The following is an 18,596-nucleotide window of genomic DNA, read 5'->3' as shown; positions in this document are numbered from 1 at the left end:
TCCTAACTATTGAGCAGTCTGGCCTTCCTTAGGATAATGCACAGAGAAAGTGTTTGGGGAAAAGAGTTTTATCTTGGCTAGCAAAGTAAATTCTGTTTGTAATACCAGCACGTAATTTCTTTTTCCTTTCCTTTTTAAGACACTGGAAGAAGAATTTGCCAGGAAACTGCAGGAACAGGAAGTGTTCTTTAAAATGACTGGAGAGTCTGAATGCCTTAACCCGACAACACAGAGCCGGATTTCCAAATTCTATCCTATTCCTAGCTTGCATTCCACTGGATCATAACAACGGGAAGCATTCTGTGTTCGGGTTTGGCTTTTAAATATGTCATTCTGTTCTCTTCTTCTGCCACAGCCTATATTATTAGAGAGTGCACGAAGACAATCACCTGCCTCACCTTCTAGGTGTTTTTTTGTTTGTTTGTCTTGTTTGTTTAGCAAAGATGAAGGGAAAGGAACTAAGACAGATGCTGGGCCGTGTAGGCAAAGTAGCATCTTGCAGAATTCCCTAACGTAATTTTGTGTATTCATCTTAAAAACTATGTACTTTATACACTGTTACCTGAAAAACTCTTAGAGATGTAATGTTTAAATTTATTTTTAAAAACCTCTTACATCATTGAATATTAGTAAATATCTTTTTATCTGATCTAATTTCTCAATGATACTGAAATTCTATAGATGAAACTCTGCTGTAGAGTTGAAATAATTTTCTTTTGGTGAATCATCTCTCACGAAAAAGCTATGAGTTGCTTAAAATATGATACTGATTCAGTAAATAAATCTATTTTATCTTTAAATAAAGAAGAAATTATTTCAAAAGAGAAAAATTATTTCGATAATTTGTCTAAAATAATTACCTGTTTAGGCATGAACTAATAATTATGGGTGCTAGTTTTATTACGATAGTGCCTAAAACACTAAATTTCAGTTGAGTCTAAAATAGGATTTTATTTTTGATTCAACAGGGACAAAACACCCTTTGCATTAAGCATTATTGTTTTTCAAATCTTGCTCCTATTACCATTTGATAGAAATTTTCATCCTGAAACATATGTTGTACAAAGTTGGAAAGATGGGGGAAAAAAAAGGTACCTTTTAGATGTCCAAATTGGAAATGTAAAACTCAACAAATTAAAAGAAATACAGATTTAGTTGTCTCGGCTTATTTTTAAAAAACAATACATGAGCTGATTAGATTATTTCTCCCATCATAGCAAATTCTGTTCATTGAAAACTGTCAGAGGCCTGCTGGCTCTGAGTTATATTTATAAATGTATTTTCTAAAATTGATATTAAAAGAGTTGTTTGTTCAGAATAATTTTTAAAAAAGAATTTAAATAAAATATTTAGGCAATGTTGGAAATGACTTTGTTGTTTTGAAATAAAGTCATTTATATTTTGTTTTTATTTTGTTCCATGTTTAAATTATTTACTTTGATTTGAGTGGGAAAAGCCTGAAACCTTTATGATATGGTTGCTGATATGTATAATTATTAATGAAATGCTCACTCCTTAGTCCCTCTTGAGGCTTAGAATTTCAAGCATGTGTCAAGTCAAACAGTATTATGAACTGTACTGTGGTGTGTGAGACAGCACATTTGTAAGTGATGCTCGCTGCCTTCTCTTTTAAGAGGACTAGGTACCAAATTGTACAAGTTTCAGTTTGTAGTTATATTACATTTGAGGCTGGTGAAAATTTTAAATGTAACTGTGGAAACACTGATTCATATTAAGAAAATGTAAATATCTGTAGCACTTTTCTTGCAGTTAATTTGAAAACTGAATGCTGAACCTTATTTTGTCAGTGGTTTAGATGATTTAAAAATGCATGTGTAATTTTCATTTTGTAATTGTTTTGACAAGTGTAATTTACTTGGACAACTTTGTAGGTAGCCTTAACTTCTGGCCAAGTTGTTTTTTTAAATATATATATAAATATATATACATATATATTATGTATGGTTGTAAATTCATACACTTATCATATGAATGTGTTACTACATACAGAACTCCTTTAATGCTTTATTCTCAAATGCTGGGTTGGAAAATGTTTTGAAAGCCTTTTAAAATGTATATCTTTATAAAGTAATATTCAGGATAATGATGGAAATTGTTTATATTATGATAAAAGCGACAACATAATGTTAGCGTATTTAATGATTTATTTTAAGAGGGCGAGAGTAGGAAGATTTCATACCACTTTCTCCTTTGAAATTTTCAGTTCATTGGCTTTTAAAAAGTTAATACTTCAGGCAGTAGACATTTTTTTAGTATCATTTAAATGATATCCTGTGTGCTAAATAGTTTATGGCACATAATTAATTTGGTCTGAATATTTGATTTTTTGTTTTCCTTTCAACTTGACATTCAGAGTATTGAGTTAAAGGAAAGAGGCTCAGAGTAGAATGGTTGACACTCTGGTAAGTTTGTTTGCAACTCTTGCATCTCCCTTAAAAATGCCCTTTGGATTCGGTGTTCATGTGGGAGTCCTCTTTCAAATATGACCCTATTCATTGGGGAGCAGGGCTATAAAATGATACATGTGTAGAGGTGAAACATTCATTTTAACACTTAAAAGTTACATAAATCTTTTCAAAAGTGTTTTGTTATAGAATATCTTGTTTGTACCCATCCCTGCTCACTTCTTGTTAGGCCCTATATTCCAATAGATAATATTGATCTTTCTTTCTTGCATGAAGTATAGGAGTGGAGGAGGGACGCAGAGTTCTTTGAAATCAAAGAATATAGTCAGATCCATTCCTGATTTGGTTTTGTTGCTGGGGCAGAAGGTGCTGTGAAATGCATAAAAGAAATTCTCCATATGTGCACCCTAATTACTCACGCTCCCCTTTTCTCCCTGCGTGCTGTGAGTACACCAGACCGCTGCACTTCTGCAGGTCTAGCTCCTAGAGCCTGTTGCACCGGGTTGCCTTTCCTAGTCCTGTCAATCCATAGTCAGGTGTGAATTGCTGAATTAGCTGCTATTCTGTATTGAGTCACAATTAAGCTTTTTCTTACCCTTTTCTATGGGGAAGCTATAGGGTGGGTAAGGAGGAAATTGAGTGCTTATACTTTGCTGAAAATATTAGAACTTTCCTGTGACAGGATACAGCAAATTGTAATTAAATATGAACCAGAACCAGAGCTACCTCTTAAGTAGTGTTTCCTCAAGCACACAGCTCTCAGGCACATGAGACCCATTTTAATGGAGGGTCTCTGATTTCTTGAGCATCAGCGAGTTTCAGAAGTGACTGTCTTTTGTACTCTTCTAAGTTCCCTTGTAACTACACACTTTTCCTTACTCCACACTGTGCTTAAATGACAAAGTCTCTTCTGAGAAGCCAAATTCTGTCAAAGGATTAGCTAGAGATACTGATTAAAGGAAAACCTAGAACTGAGGTGGAAGAGGAAAATTAGTTCCAGTTCCAATAGTCTTCTGATTAAGTAAATCAATTCTTTTCTGGGAAATGATCTTTTATAGGAAATGGGATATTTTAAATGCGTTTCTTAAGTTGAAGGCACCACAGTTAATGACTCTATTATTGCTTTTCTGTGGCTGACATAGTTTTGATATAGCTTTAAATTTTCTGCTAAGCTTGGGTTAGAATGTTACCAGTTTTAAATGTTGGCTGCAGCTTTTTGTGATCCTTCTCGGATTTGCAGTGTAATAATGTCACAAGCTAAATTTTCAGAAAGAATTGTTTCTTGTCTACTTGGGAGCAACATGTCTTTTCAATCATGGGATTGACAAATGAAAAATAAAGTTATTTCTGAATCTATTTTGAGAAGCAGTCCTTTATTGAGAACCATTGAAACTGGATTTCCTGCATGAGAACATTTTGCATCTCTTTTTGGTCTCTTTTTGTTAACACTTGCAGTATTCCAGGTCTTCTAACCCTTTGAGACTTATTAGAGGTGCTTTAAAAAGATATTTCCATCAACATGTATATGTACATATTTTTTATTTCTTTTTCCCTTGGGATGGATTATTTTTCTTACCAAACATTTCACAAACCATGAGATACCTCACTTTGGCTAAAAATAACCTCTTTTTGTCATTGATATGATCACACAAATTTCATTTGACACTAGCAGCATCATTTGGCAAGTATTCAACTTGGCTTGAGGGAGTCAAAGCATGTGGTCTTCTAATCCAGGAGCATTGTACATTCTTAATGCTTACATTGTACACCCTTTTTTTAATAGAAACAAACGAGGCTCAGAGTCATCGCCATCAGCTGAGGACATATATCTGCCCGTCATCTTTCTGGATTCTGTCCAGAGGAGGTAAGCAGATTTGAGTTTTGCCTTATTTTACTTGGTCATGGAACTCTATGAAGACTTTTGGATAGCTTAGAAACGTAAATCTGTAAAACTCATACCTCTCGTTAATCAAGAATCATTAAAGGGGATATAATACTTGAGCCCTTTCAGCTATTACAAAACTAAATGGATTCAGCCTGTAGGTAAAACTAAAATATTAAAAAAGCACAATGCAATCATTTATTTTACACAAATTTTTATTAGACAGTAAAAAGTTGTTTGAAATTCTGAAGGCCTTATGAACTCGTTTTTAGAATTGCTATATTGATTCAGAGCAGGTAACTATCAGGATCTGATAAAGGAGGCAAACAGAATGTTTGGTGCTTGGTTGCTGCTAGCAGTTGTTTGGATATAGTGGAACTAAGTGGTGTGTTTTTCCCAGGATAATATGTGAGATATTCAGGAGAGACCACATGGGAAATAAACAGTCCATTCTTTCAAGAGTAGAGGTTTAGAAGTAAATTTTATTTAACTTCATTTTAAATTATCCAGCAGCTGTCATAGTTTGTAACAAATTCAAAAGTTGGCCAAGTGTAGCCTCTTCTGAATTTGCGTGTGTGATTTTACTATGCATTTGTGTGGCATGCACATTTCCTATTTGTGCATTCTTCCTTAATAGGTGTCCTGGTATTCCATAGTACTTGCCCTGCAATTATAATTCCTTTGCCCCAGGGATAAATCACTACATTACTTGAAAATAATCTTGTTGCTTATGTGTTTATTTCAAGTAATTTATGCTTAGGAAAACCCTTCAGATGCTTTGTAATTGCCCAGATTCAGTTATTAGTTACAGATAAAGGTCTGCCTTTAACAATCTCAGTGATTAAACAAATGCCAGAAATACAACCAGTTCTGTTTTCTTGTGTTTGTAATAGTGTTAGAGTCAAACCCAATTAACCCAATATATATATATATATATATATATGTATGTGTGTGTGTGTGTGTGTATATATATAATTTTTTTTTTAACTTTGGTTAGATGGACCACATTACACATAATAAAAAAGGGAAAAAATCCTTTAATTGGAAATTTTTACAATTGAAGTCACTTTTCATCTAATAGACCACATTAATGTTTTGAGACATTGAAAAATGCTTAAAAAAACAACTGCGCCCGGCCCCCGATGCCATTCGCTAAGTGCAGAGCAGAGGTGACGTCTTTCCCCAGCAGCAGGTTATAGTCTGTTTTCCCTCTTCTCCTTTTCTTCCTATTTGCTGCTGCAGTCTAGTTCAATATAACGTATCTATAAACTTGAGTGTTGACCTATGGATATAGATCATAGCTACAATCAAAGTTTCTAAGCAAGTGGGAATATGATACATAGTGAGAAATAACTAGTAGAAACCCTGTTACCACCTTTAGGGGAAGTGAATTTCTTAATTTTTTCAGTTGCAAGAGTTGCTTCTTAGTCAACTCTTTTCTGTGACTAGAGAGTACAGAGTGAACAGGGGAGGAAGGGCCGATAGCACAGCTTTACAGCATTAACCAGAGCACATCCCCTATCAAGTGTCACCCCCAGGAAGGCACCCCCTCCCATCCTGGTCTTCCATTTACTGGGCTCATTTTTAAGGCAAAGCTCAAGGAGTCCTGAGCCAACTTTTATGTAACTGGCACCCTAGATTGAGGCTTGAAGCAAGTGTTAAAGGGGCCGACGAGCTCTGATCTAGGTAGTGGTTAGAAGGTCTCCTTCTACAGCACAGCAACTACTCAAGCCTACCCAGCGAAGCTGTTTCAGATTGTGTGTCTGACTGAATTATTTATACATGTAGTTCCAGACCAGAGTAAGTGTTCTAGGTGACTGTTTGGCAATGCTGTGTCAGTAGGACTTTGAGACTCCAGCTTTCACCCTTTGGAGAGATTTTGACCTAAACACCATAAACCATTGCAAGAACTGGTCCGGGCTGTTCCGCCAAGGGAAGCTCATGGCTTGAGGGCGACATTTCTCCGGCTCCGCCCAACATAGACTTGGTCACCTGAAAGTTAGAAAATGAGTAGGAAGTTAAAAAATTATCTTGTGGCCTGTGTGTTTGGGGGTGGGGCGTGCAGAGCTTTAGCTTGGGCAATTACGGCAACTGTGACTACTGCAAAACTAGCTTGAAAGTGAACTCTTTTGTAAGATTATCAATTTATTTAAATCGTTGAGCCTATTTCATTACCAGATTGGTTCTCTTTTTTCCTCCCTGCACTGGCACTTTCTTTCTCCCTGTTTGTTATGCAAACCACATTGTTGGCATTTGCCTTAATTGTCCAAGCTTGCTATGGAACACATTGCCTGCCTCCCAGTACTCCAGAAGCTGTGGCAGCAGAGGCTTACCTTTGTCACCTTTTTCTCCCTTGTGCCCTCGAGGGCCGGGTGGCCCAGGATGACCAGGTGGCCCGGCAGGGCCCCTCGCACCTAGGAGGACAGATAGCATGCTAAGTAAAGCACAATGGTGGGGCCGGGAGGAACAGGCCAGAGCCCATCCCAGCACTGGCAAGGGAGCTGCTGTTCAGCATGAGGCGTTTGTTACACGGGATCCCTGGGGCTGTTCCCTGTCACCACTTACCTTTGGGTCCTGGGATGCCCACCTCTCCCTTCTGTCCAGGAGGTCCTGGAATGGCTCCATAAGCTGCAAGGGGGAAAAATGGGCCTCAGACTAGCTATTACCCTGAAGCTGGGGAGATAAAGTGATTTGTAACACAGGTAGTGGTAGAGTTTGGCTTGTAAGAGGAAAACAAGATTTAGAATTTGTCAGATTTTCAGCATCTCAAGTATTAATGAGGTTTTTCAGGAGACTGATTTCTGTGGAGCAGGCCCCATGTGAGACTGCAGCAAGTTACATGTTGGGAAAGCAATCAGGGGAGGAGGCCCTTACTTCGGAAAAAGTCCATGAGGTCCTCAGTCACGTTGGTGTAGGCAGAGAAGACCCTGCTGACGCCGGGAGGCCCCTGGGGCCCAGGCTGGCCCGGTGGGCCCTGGACAGTGTAGGGCAACCCTTGCAGCAGGCCCTGACCTGTAAAACACCAGGAAGAGGGCAGCGCTCACTGTCTGACTCACAGCACAACTAGACGAGGCTAAGTGCTGTTGGGGAGAGCCTTGTAGCTTCCGTGTCCTCCGCTGTGGGCTGGCACCACGCTCTGCTGCAGTGGGCTTTCAGCAAAGGCTTTTGGCCTGCATACCTGTGCTGCTAGGCTCCAGGGAGAAAGGGCTTTTTAGCCAACACCCTTCCCTCAGCCCCAGCAGAAAACCATCTCAGTCATAAAGACTTTTGAGACCCGCACAAGGAATTGGGAAAGCGAAGTAGAAAGACACCGGTGTGCTCTGGTCCTTGCAGGAGAGGTTCCAGTCCTGACCGCCCGGGGCCCCTTGAACTAAGCTGGCCGAGCACTAGACTCGGGCCTCCTGTGCTCAGCCCCTGTCCATTTGGCTGCAGAATTGCTGGCCTCACAGCCTGGGTGCTCCAAAAACAAGAGGGGGAATTTCTGGAGCCTAGACGTGGGGATGCGTACGTGCCCCGCCCCATCCCAGAGGCCTCAGTGTCCTGACTCACGTTGCAAGTTCTCAGACACGCGCACAGCCAGCTCGTTGTAATCCAGGCCCCCAGCAAAGCCGGCCCCGAAGGAGCCGCTGTCGCCAGCGTACACGCCACCTTCTGCTGCTGCCCCGTAGCCTCGGCCCAGGCTACCGTCCGGGCCAAAGGCTCCCCCTTCGCCTAGGGAACCTCCACTGGTTCCTCCGATGCCCATGGAAGAGCTGTAGGAGGTGCCCCGGCTGACCGATGAGCTGTGTGAAGAGCTGCTCCCACGACTGTAGGAGCCGTCCACGGACCCCAGCCGGCTGTCTCCAGGGGGGCCCTGGGGCCCGGGAGGGCCTGGGGGCCCCACAATGAAGCTGCGCACATCAGGACCTGTGGGGAGGAAGCTGCATTAGGGGGAGCTCAGTCTGATGGAGAGTGGGAAGTGGGAGTTAAGCGTTCTCTCTCAGGGTGTCAACACCCCGAAGCAGGGTATGAACTTGAAGGCAATTGTGCACGAGCAGGACTGTGGCCGGGAGGACACCGGGCTTTCCCCGAGTAGTGGCTCTCGTGGATTTGGCCGCCTGGGTTCCTTCAAGCACTTTCTGCCCCCCTTACAGGGAGAAGCAAGGCCTGGGCAGAGGGCATAGGAAGGACAGCAACGTTAGGGGCACCTACTTGTCAGGTAGCTGATCAGCTCACTCCGGAAGCTGTCGCTGTTTTCAGCTGCGTAGGCTGTCAGAGCTCCTGAGACACCTGGAGGCCCTCGAGGGCCTGGGGGACCAGGAGGGCCTGGAGGGCCTGGGATGGATGACAAGCCAGCAGCTGAGCGAGAGGAAGGAGAAAGAGAAAGATCAGGGACTACTGTGCCAAGAATGCTGCATTCCCACCTGGTCCCAGGGCCCCGAGGGAGTGAGGCAGGGACCCTGTGGGGGGGAGGGAACAACACGCCCAAAGCACCGCCCAGAACAACTGCTGCCGACTGGCCTTCCCACTCCCAGGCCTGAGCCTCCTTCAACCCAAATCAGGTCAGCCCTCTGGCACCGAGTTGGAACTCCTGCCTTGGCACCTGACCACACAGGCTCCTGAGTTCTCTGAGGGCTGCACCTGGGAGCACTGTCTCCCCACTGCGCCCCTTATCTGGGCTGAAAGCACCTCAAGTCTCGGGTGCCGCTCTCAGGGCCCCAGTGCTCGGCCCTGTACAAGCTGTAGGAGGACTTGGTAAGTGGTGAATGGATTTCACTCTCCATGGCTGCCCTTGCTAAAACACCCATGGAGCCCTCAAGGCCAGGCTGTAGGCCTCTGCCCTCCTCACCCCTGCTCCCTGTGCCTTACTATGCAAGTAAGATGAGAGGTCCTCCACGCTGATGCTGGACCATGCGTTGCCTGGGATCCCTGGTGGCCCAGGGGGACCTGGGGGCCCAATGATGCCTCTGTATTCAGACCCTGGGACGCCAAGGAAAAGCAAGGGAGTCAGTCATGGGCTGGGCCAAGGGGCTCTCCCTTCCATCCCAAACCACTTGGACAGATGTGCCCTGCTCAGCCTTACCTTGGAGTAAGGAGAGGAGCTCCTCATAGGATGTTCCCGGCAAGCCAGGGGGGCCCGGGGGGCCCGGAAGCCCAATGCTGATTCCAGAACCTGAGGAACAAAACCCCAAGTTCTGATGGATTCAGAGAGGCAAAGACTGATGAAAAACTCCCTGTCAGGGAAGGAGCCAGATAGAAGCAACATGAACAGAGTGTGGCTGATAAATGGAAAGGAGGGGCAGCTGGAAGGGACAGGCAGAGAAGGAGGAACGCAGAGCTACAATCTGTAATGACACCAAAGAGGAGGTCCCCAGGTTCTGGGAAGAGTGCAAGTCAAAAAGGGCCCAATCCTTCCTCCTCCTGCTACGTGTATGGAAGTGTGTGTGTGTGGTGTGTGTGTGGACAGGAGTGCATGTCTGTGGAGAGGTGTGCATGTGAGCTGTGTGCACACTTCACGCAGGATGGTGCCCAAGACACTCATTCGGCTTCCCTTGCCAGGCTCCCTGACGTGCTCTGGGCCGCAGGTTTGAATAGCTCTGAGTGCCGCTTGCACCCTCTGGTTTGGTGCGGCCTGGCAGGACAGGGTCAGGGGGCCATTTCAGGGAAGTCCGGCGCCCATGTCCTCACCTCAGGCCCTCCTGACCACCTTTGCCTGCAGAGGACAGATACTCACTCGACATGTAGCTGAGAATGCGATTGCTCAGCTCTGCGTAGTCCAAAGACTGGAGGGACCAATCTCCACTGGCGCCTGGTGGCCCCGGGGGACCCCGAGGGCCTGTCAGGTACTGACGTAGATATTGAATCACATCCTCCCCTGAAAGGAGAAGATGTGCTAGCGTGGACCCACGTAGGCCATGGCGCTGCCACAGCCAGGCCTGCTGAGTGACACGTGTGAGCTCTGGTTCTGAGGCCCACGGGGAAATCAGAAAGCGCCCACGTTAGCTGAAGGGGCACCAGCCTGGTTGCCTGGCACTGGGGACAGGGAGGTTTGCTGCCCTCTTTCCAGTCGGCTGCTGACTTGCCAGTGGTTGGGAGCAGTGAGGGAGTAGCCCCTAGTCCCGAAGAAATGACTCCCCTTTGCAGCCCTCACAAGGCTCAGACAGGGACAAAATGTGCCTGAGAAGGGTGGTCAAGAGACAGCAAAAGGATCCCACCCTCGAGCCCGCCACGGGCAACTCACGCCGCAGTGCAGCCAGGATGTCTTCAGAAGAGATGGAAGCAGACGAGCCAAAGCTGTACCCCGAAGCTGTGGGGAAGGAAATGTGGGGTTACCTATGTATCTGTACTAAAGCAACACCCCCACTACTCCAGAATCACAAAGACCTGGTCAACTGGCCATTTCCATTTGGGGGAGGTAAACCAATGCGGGCAGTGGGAGGCTGTTTTGAAAGCATGGAAAAGTCAAAGGTTTTTGCTTTTGTTTGGTAAGAAATGCGGTTTGTTTTCAAGACTATGCTTTGGCCTAACTCCTACGAGACCCCGCCGACCCGAAGGGTCCCTGTCGCGTACTTAGGACACAGCTGCCACCCACGAGAAGGCTCCCTAACCACGGCTGTGCACTGTTGCCTCATCTGAACAAACCTTTTTTGAAGCTCCCAGTGGCCTGATCACCGTGAATTTAGATTTGAACATTATGTTCCGAAGGGCAAAGCCAATAGCAAATGAAGAGACGAGGCTCCAGGAACAAAAGTGGATGCTGCGGGGGAGGGTCATTTCAGGGGTGAGAGAGGCTTACTCCGTAAGTAGCTCACGACGAGGTTTGCCAGCTCTGAGTAGTCGAAAGTCTCACCCGCCATGGTGATGACAGGCCCAGGGGGACCAGGTGGGCCCGGGGGACCCTGAACTCCAGATAGAGAAGACCTGACACTGTCACCTGCCAACAAAGAAATAAAGTCAACCCTGTCCAGAAGCAGGCACGTCCTCCCCGAGGAGGTAAGCTGAAGCACTTGAGGAAGTTCTTGGCCCATCCCACACGGCCCGAGGCAGGGCCAGCAAGGAGCCCAGATGCCCTATTACAGAAGGAGAACCAGGCAGAGGCTGGTGCTGAGGCCGCAGGGGCTCGAGGGCTCTGGATCAACAAGACTTACCAGCCACCCATGTGACACAGCCCTGGTGCCCACTCACGTCTATGGAGAGCACAGGGCTGGGGTCGGGGAGTGCACACGTGTGAATGTGGGTGCAGCTGTGTGTGCACGTGGACAAGCGTGGGGCTGGGCCAGCCTCCACTGGGGTGGGGCCGAGGCCCTGTGTGTGGGCAGTGAGGAGAAGCAGAAGCTCATGGACCTGCAGCCCCAGCTCCAGGCGGGAAGAGCTGGGCCTGGCCATACAGACTGCCGCCCCCCAACACACACCCCTGGCTCCGACCCCAGCACTCACTCTGCATGTACTCAGAGATGTAGTGCTGAATCTCCAGGCCAGAGCTGCTGATGGAGCCCGGGGGTCCAGGGGGCCCAGGGGGCCCTGGTGGGCCTGGCAGGAACATGGTGCTGGATGATGATCCCCCTGGAAGAAAGCAAGCCTTCTGAGCTGGTTTCTCCACCCGAGGGTCAGACAAAGGGCCCAGGGGCACTGCTCCCATGGTCTGGGGAAGGGCGGTCTTTCTCAGTAGGAGAAAAAAGGCAGTGGCAAAGAGAGTCCCCCCAAAAAGAAAGGAGTGCCTGCAGCAGCCACTGTCTGCCAGGGGCACAGAGCTGGGAGCTCTCCAGGCCAAAGCCTCATTCCTTTGGACACGTGCTCACTGCCCCCCAGTCTCCCTCATCTCTGAACACACCCAGCTCCCAGGGCCTGCTGCCTCCATCTTTTGTCATTGGCATTGTTAGTCATCCTTATTGTACAGGGGTGCAGAGGTCCTTCCCTCCTGCCCCCACTAACTTGTAACCTCCTTAAGGCAGCTCCTAGCATGTGGAGAAAGTATCTAATCCACACTGAATCATGGATGGACGGACGGATGGATGGATGGGTGAATGAATGGGTGAATGAAAGAAGCAATGTCCTCATGATCAGCCTTGCTTGAAGAAGAGGAGAACTTTGGTCACCTTTGGTTCTTACCTTGAGAGCGACCGCCAGGAATGCCAGGAGACCCTGGGACTCCGGGATCACCTGGAATCCAAAACGAGAAGCCCTGTTTGTACTACCTCCTCCAGGAAAACTTCCCTGGTTGAGCCCAACCACACTTACCAGTGTGTGGCTCGACAACGGACCCTTAGTGTGTTTCTGCAGTGATACCACGAGGTCCCTCTGGGCAGACTGTGTATCCCCACATCCCCATTCCCTCCTCCCTCCAGCCTCTCCTTTCTTCAGCTTCTTTGTCCTCCTGTGGCTTTAGCACCAATAAGCTCATTCTGCTCATTATTCAGGCTCTGGGAGCCTGAGGAGCAGAGGGGGGGACAGTCAGCTGTGCTCTCCTCCCTGTCCCCAGGTCTCAGCCCAAGTCACCACGTCCCCTCCCGAGGCTCCAGGGGTTCATAATACTGGGGTTGTGCTGCCCTCTGGGCAGTACCAAGAGCTCCCACGCACGCACACACATACACACGTACATTCTCAACCATTCAGATCTAGTCTTGCTCAACCCTCTTGCTGCCCCAACCCTCACCCCCACCCCAGGTTTTGTTTGATGCCAGCTCTGCTGTACCTGGGGGGCCTGAGGAAAGGAGGCAGAGAGTTGTATGAACCAGATATTATGACTTCAAGGGACCCATGGGGAGGAGATGGGGCCCCAGAGCTGGAGCAGACATAGCTGGGGGCCCCTCGTGCCTCTCCTTTCCCCAGGCCAATGCAGAGGCGGGAATTCTCTGGAGCTTCTGACCATCGTGCCGCCCCCCACCCCCTGCTCCAGGGTGCTGAGCTCTAATGGGATATGGCAGGAGAATGAGGAAATGCCCCAGCTCATCCAGACTCTCCCGTCTGCCAGTTGGGTGGGGGGGCACGTACAGCCTCCTGCACTCCCTAAGACAGCTCTCACCTTGGTCTCCTTTGGGGCCTCGGGGGCCAGGTGGGCCTGGAGGGCCAGGGTAGAAGTTCTCTGCAGAGGAAAGAAATAGTTTTGAATGTGTACGCTGTGTTTGTGAGGGAGCAGCACCTAACTCAGTACTTTATCAGACCGAGGCTCCCCAAGGACAGGAGTCAGCTTTTCGCAGTCTAGTTCTCTGCAAGGGCAGAACTGGCTCCCTCCCTCAGGCTAGGGGCTCTCAGAGTGGCTGCGTTGGCATCATTTACTCTGTGGAGTTTATGCAAACACCCCCAGTGGGAAGTCCGGAGGAAGCATGGTGAGTAGGTCAGGAAGACCAAATGCCTGTGACCGTGGAATGCGCTGGGGCTGGGGCTGGGGCTGCGGTGGAGAGTCTGTGTGATCACTCCACATTATCTGAGTCAGTCAGGAAAGATCCCGGCGGGCCTGCTGGACCTGGCAGGCCTTCCCCCAGATAAGAGAACCCCTAAGCCTTAGGAATGCCAAGAGGAGGGCTACGAACACTGCCCAGGAGAAGTGTAAGGAAGCTCTTTCCCAAGAGCCAGCCCGGAGGCAGCCTGGGCTCTGAGTTCCATTATCCCGCACCTGCCACCGGGAAGCTCATCTCACCTGTGGAGCCTTGGGGTCTTGATGTGCCTGGGATGGAAGGTCCTGCAGAAGAGAGGGAGGAAGAGGCACTGCTGAACTCAGGGCCGATTCTGCCCGAGAGCAGGGTCTCGGCTTCCTCACTAAGTGCCTTCAGTCCCGTCCCCCAAGATTCCCGAGATGCTCACCTGGTGGCCCAGGTGGTCCTGGTGGGCCTGGGGGACCTCGTAAATCAAGACCCTCTGGAGAGAGAAGATACAGAAATGAGCAAAAGCTGACATGGGACTGCTCTCCGCCCGCTTCATTCCTCACCAGAATCATTAGTGCCAGGCACCCTAGGCCATCGCACCCCACACATCAGGCCCTGGGTCATGGCACACGACCCTCCAGCACCCTCTCTGCTCGGGGCTCCCTTGCTCAGAGGCAGTTGAACTCCCTGACGGCTAATCTGGGTGTATCGATGAGGGATAAGAACATGGCTTCAGTGTCAGTCTGAGTTCAAATCCCTGCTCCACCACTTGTAGCTGGTGACTTTGGGCAAGTTCTCGACCTCTTTCGGCCACAGCTTCCTCCTCTGAAAAGCAGAGGCGTATGGCCTATGTCACAGGGGCCTTGTGAAGACTCCTGAGATGCCCCGGCAGGATGCCGGGCACACGGCGACTGCTGGACCAGGGCTGGCTGTTGTCTTTGCCTTTCAGGTGTGCAGATGATCAGGCGCCCAGGCGGAGGCCCGGCAGCATCCCCACCTGGGCTCCTTAACGGACTTCGGGAACAGGAAGACCCAGGAGTCCGCGCTCCCAGGCCAGGCCTGTGGCTGAGGAGCACGGACCCTTGTCATTGCTCCCAGTGAGTGGGGATGCAGCGCTCCTGCCAGCGACACTCAGTGTCTAGCTCCGTCGGCCCCACATGCCCCTGGTCCTCCCGAGAACCTCTGACAGCTGCTCCAGCCCGTGACTCACCCCCCACCGCTGACAAAACCCCCGCTGTTTCTTCTGGCTACCACTGCATTCCAGAGGAACCTGTCATCCTCACCCCCATCTGGGGGTCCTGATGACTCACTGGTACAGCTGCCACCGCCCCCAGGGCACTGCCATCTCTCCCACTGCTGCCCCCACGTCGCCTGCCCCGGAGAACATGGAGACACTCACGGGCGGAGAGGAGCTCGGAGATGGAGCTGCTGCTGCTAAGGAACGATTCACCAGCAAGTCCTTGTTCCCCTCGCGGGCCTGAGCGGGGGACACAGGGTGAGGGTGCGCACTGCCGCAGAAATGAGTCAGTGCTTTCCCTCTGGAGGTGCCTGGGCAGGGAGGCCAGGGAGCTGGCTTCCAACTTCCCTGTCAGCTGAGCAACAGCCCGGGGGGAACTGGATCAGCTTTTCCTAAGCCCGACTGTTTTTTGGTATCTGGATAAATCTCTGGACAGTGGCACGATTATCAGGGTCTGGTCACAAGAGGTCTCAGACTTGTGAAAATAGCTGAGCTTCACACTGTGCAGGGGGCCACAGAGCTTCAATCTCCTGTCCGAAGGACCCCTACCTTCTCAGAAACACGGAAGGGGGTGAGAGGAGGTGTCTTCTCTTGTAGCTGAGGCCTGGCAAGACCCCTGGTGAAGAACTGTGTCACCCCTCACCTCCCTTCCCCAAATGCATGTCTCTTGCTTCCCATAAAGACCGGGGCCCAAGTCCAGTCTGGGAAAGAAGCCCTCCTGACAGCCCACAGTGGTGGTGTTTCAGGGCGTGACATACCTTGTTGTCCTGGGAGACCAGCTGGGCCGACAGGGCCTGGAAATGGGGTTGGGAAAGAATAGACTTTGTCACACCTCTAGGGTCACAGTTCTAGGAAGAACTGAAGAAAGGCAGGTCCTGGGTATACATGTAGCTTTCCTACAAGGCATGGGACAGTGGCCCAAAATGGTCAGCTTGCTTATTGGAGAACAATAAGCAATTTGAGACCACCCCGATGGTCCATCCGTGTGAGAATTCCTCTGCCAGGCCCCTGGGACGCGCAGGACTGCCCTGCCACTGTCCTTCAATAATGAGGGACCTCTAAATGCCCACGTGTGCCCTCTCTCACTGGAGCTTATCAGGAGCGCAGGCTGGTCCATATTTGCACTGGTCATGATAAATCATTGTTCTCATTTACACACACACATTTAAAAATAATTAAGAAGCAGATAGAGTTGACCCGTGAACAATGTGGGGGTTAAGGATGCCGACAATCCCCACCCCCACACAGTTGAAAATTTGCATATAACCTTTGACTCCCCCAAAACTTAACTACTAGTGGCCTACTATCGACTGGAAACCTTACCAATAACATCAACAGTCGATTTATTTTGTTATATGTGTTATATGCTGTATTCTTACAGTAAAGTAAGCTAGAGAAAAGAAAATGTTAAGAAAATCGTAAGGTTCGTTTGCGTTTTCAAGTTGTCACAAATCTCCACAAATTTTTCTAATATATTGATTGAAAAAAGTCTGCATGTAAGTGAACCTGCATAGTTCAAACCCATGTTGTTTAAGAGGAAATTATATAACAAAATAACAAGCATTTTGGAAAAATAGAAAAAAAGCATTACCCGTAATTCTTTAACTTGTAGGTATTTTGTTTTATTTCCTTCCAGCATTTTTTTTTGCATCTTGTAAAAACATCGTTGCAACCACAGAGTGCACATTATCAAGCATTCTGTTCTTTTAAAAACTGCCATTATCTCCTGACAACTTTAAGTCTTTATATTTTTGTAGTGATTTCATTATTGTTGAACAATTTGGGGATATTTTCTGCAAATAGATTCCTAGGACTTTTGTTGCCCTTAATGCATTTATTAAATTGTTTTCCAAGAGGAAACAATGTGAGGACCAAGTGCTCTGACAGATCAAACACTGGCTCTGGAGGCAGAAGGACATGGCCAAATCCTGACTCTGCTGCTTCTCAGCTGAGAGACCCTGGGCAAGTCATTTACCAGCTCAAGCCTCCAATGGTGCCGTGGGGACTGCTGAAGCAGGGCCTGGGCAGTGCTTGGGATACTTGCTCGTGTGTAATGAGGAATCGCTAGGCTGTCTGGGAGGGAGCTTTCTCAGCAACGCCCTTACTCTCCTCTCCCAGGTCCTTCTGATTTGGGGCAAAGCAAGAAAATGGACTGACCTGGGGCACCTGGAGGTCCTGGGGGTCCCATGGCTCCAGGAGGTCCCGGGGGGCCTGGGACAGTGAGAGTCGATGATCCCTCTGAAAACAGAAGGCACATGGAACACTGAGCCCCCCTCTTCTGGCTCTGAGGTGCTGGGACACAGGCCAGGCTGTGGGTAGGGCCAGGCCAGCACCTCTTATTCTTGTCACCTCTGAACTCGCCCCACCACCTCGCTGCTGACCCAAAGAGCCCAGTGCTGCCCAAAGCACTGTGCAGACTGGTGCCTCTTGGAGGGTGTTTGGGCAGAGCCCGGGCACATGTCCGGTACATGAGAAGACACAGCACAGGACATGCCTACCTGCAGTCACGATCCTGCCTGGAGCTCCCGGTTCACCTGGGAGAGGAGGAAAAGGAGAGCGGTTGTTCCCAGGATCAATTAATGGCCCAATAAATCATTTCCCAGGCCTCTGATTGCACTTGAGACCCACTCCTGGGCCTGCAACCCGCAGGCTAACGGCATTTTAATGAACTAAGGGGAATGTGCAGGATGCATTAAGCGCCAGGCTCGGCACCGCAGACCCTAGAGGCCAGAGCATCGATCTTCTTGACCCACATTAGCTTTCGGAAGATGTAGGACTCCGCGAAGGGACTTCATTGGTAATGTGAGAGGGTTTGCCTTTCAGAGAGGCCGGATTGAGGCTGACTTAAGAGTCATCCCCATTCCACATTCTCTCTTCTGCAACAGTAGGCATCTTAGGCTCTTCCTGGGAATGGTCGTGGGTGGGAAAAGTACTGGAGGTCAAAAGATGGACGTGTGGGCCTTCCAGGGAGAGCCTGGTTCCAGGGTGCCCCTCTGGACGCGAGTTCCCTGGGACAGTAGTAGGAGCTGTGCAGTTACAAGGGGGTTCTGTGGCATGTGAGCTGGGAACTCCCGAGTGACCTAACGGTTAACAGATCTCTTTTCTGCCTGTGTCTTACAGGGTCCCACATTTACACAGGAAATTTCCAAGAAGGGGATGCCAGATTCATCCTTTCCCACACCAGATGCCATCTTAGTGAAGCATCTCTTGGGATTGGAAATCCACAGATTCTGAGAAACGGAGTGAAGCAGAAGACGGAAATGTCCTCCAATGGGGACTTTCAGGGTTTCTTGTCATTTCCCATGGTCTGTGAGCAATTCAGTCACTGCACATGAGGAGGACACGGATTTCCCTGAGGGGAGGTGGAGGGTGGTCACTGCCACCTCCCAGGCCCCGGGGGTCATTTTACCAGCATTAGGTAAAATGTCCGCCTTTTGTGCACATTGTCCAGGGAGGGTCGGAAGTTCCCTGTGAACAGGAAGTGCAGGCCTCCAGAAGGACAAGGTGGAACCCCTAAACCTACACGTGTCTTACTAAAGGTACCAGCAATCCATGAACAGATCTTTGGACCCAGAGATCCGTCTGGGATTGTGAACTCAGTTGTTATTTTGAATTACATTTATCCTAAAAGAATTTATTGGCCCAACCAGTCGATGGAAATAGTTTCTGGAAAGTAGTTATTTTATTCCTTGGGTCCCCAAGGTGACAGT

At 48.7% G+C, this 18,596-nt stretch overlaps 2 protein-coding genes across 3 annotated transcripts in view; one reads left to right on the top strand and one right to left on the bottom strand.

Annotated features, from left to right (window-relative positions):
- The window catches only part of SLK (STE20 like kinase), a 42,108-nt gene extending 38,326 nt beyond the window's left edge, over positions 1–3,782 (top strand). Inside the window, exon 18 of one of the 2 annotated variants that reach the window (XM_033130346.1) lies at positions 140–3,782. In XM_033130346.1, coding sequence (XP_032986237.1) covers positions 140–286 — 147 coding nt within the window. In that variant the 3' untranslated portion in view covers positions 287–3,782. The remainder of the gene's footprint in view (positions 1–139) is intronic. The other variant, XM_033130345.1, reaches the window with a different exon arrangement.
- Positions 3,783–5,328: 1,546 nt separating this feature from the next.
- COL17A1 (collagen type XVII alpha 1 chain) overlaps positions 5,329–18,596 on the bottom strand; it is a 48,103-nt gene continuing 34,835 nt past the window's right edge. The window contains exons 34-53 of the mRNA XM_033131250.1: positions 17,385–17,420; positions 17,044–17,124; positions 15,645–15,680; positions 15,049–15,126; positions 14,089–14,142; positions 13,925–13,966; positions 13,310–13,369; positions 12,397–12,447; positions 11,725–11,850; positions 11,084–11,221; positions 10,529–10,594; positions 10,022–10,162; positions 9,371–9,460; positions 9,157–9,267; positions 8,500–8,646; positions 7,858–8,214; positions 7,183–7,320; positions 6,874–6,936; positions 6,642–6,722; positions 5,329–6,300 (exon numbers count right to left, since the gene is read on the bottom strand). Of these exons, the coding sequence (XP_032987141.1) occupies positions 6,248–6,300; positions 6,642–6,722; positions 6,874–6,936; positions 7,183–7,320; positions 7,858–8,214; positions 8,500–8,646; positions 9,157–9,267; positions 9,371–9,460; positions 10,022–10,162; positions 10,529–10,594; positions 11,084–11,221; positions 11,725–11,850; positions 12,397–12,447; positions 13,310–13,369; positions 13,925–13,966; positions 14,089–14,142; positions 15,049–15,126; positions 15,645–15,680; positions 17,044–17,124; positions 17,385–17,420 (1,949 nt within the window). The 3' untranslated portion in view covers positions 5,329–6,247. The remainder of the gene's footprint in view (positions 6,301–6,641; positions 6,723–6,873; positions 6,937–7,182; positions 7,321–7,857; positions 8,215–8,499; positions 8,647–9,156; positions 9,268–9,370; positions 9,461–10,021; positions 10,163–10,528; positions 10,595–11,083; positions 11,222–11,724; positions 11,851–12,396; positions 12,448–13,309; positions 13,370–13,924; positions 13,967–14,088; positions 14,143–15,048; positions 15,127–15,644; positions 15,681–17,043; positions 17,125–17,384; positions 17,421–18,596) is intronic.

The sequence above is a fragment of the Rhinolophus ferrumequinum genome, chromosome 16, assembly GCF_004115265.2.
Source record: "Rhinolophus ferrumequinum isolate MPI-CBG mRhiFer1 chromosome 16, mRhiFer1_v1.p, whole genome shotgun sequence".
In the NCBI taxonomy this organism is placed as follows: domain Eukaryota; kingdom Metazoa; phylum Chordata; class Mammalia; order Chiroptera; family Rhinolophidae; genus Rhinolophus; species Rhinolophus ferrumequinum.
This window is presented reverse-complemented; position numbering and strand designations above follow the sequence as displayed.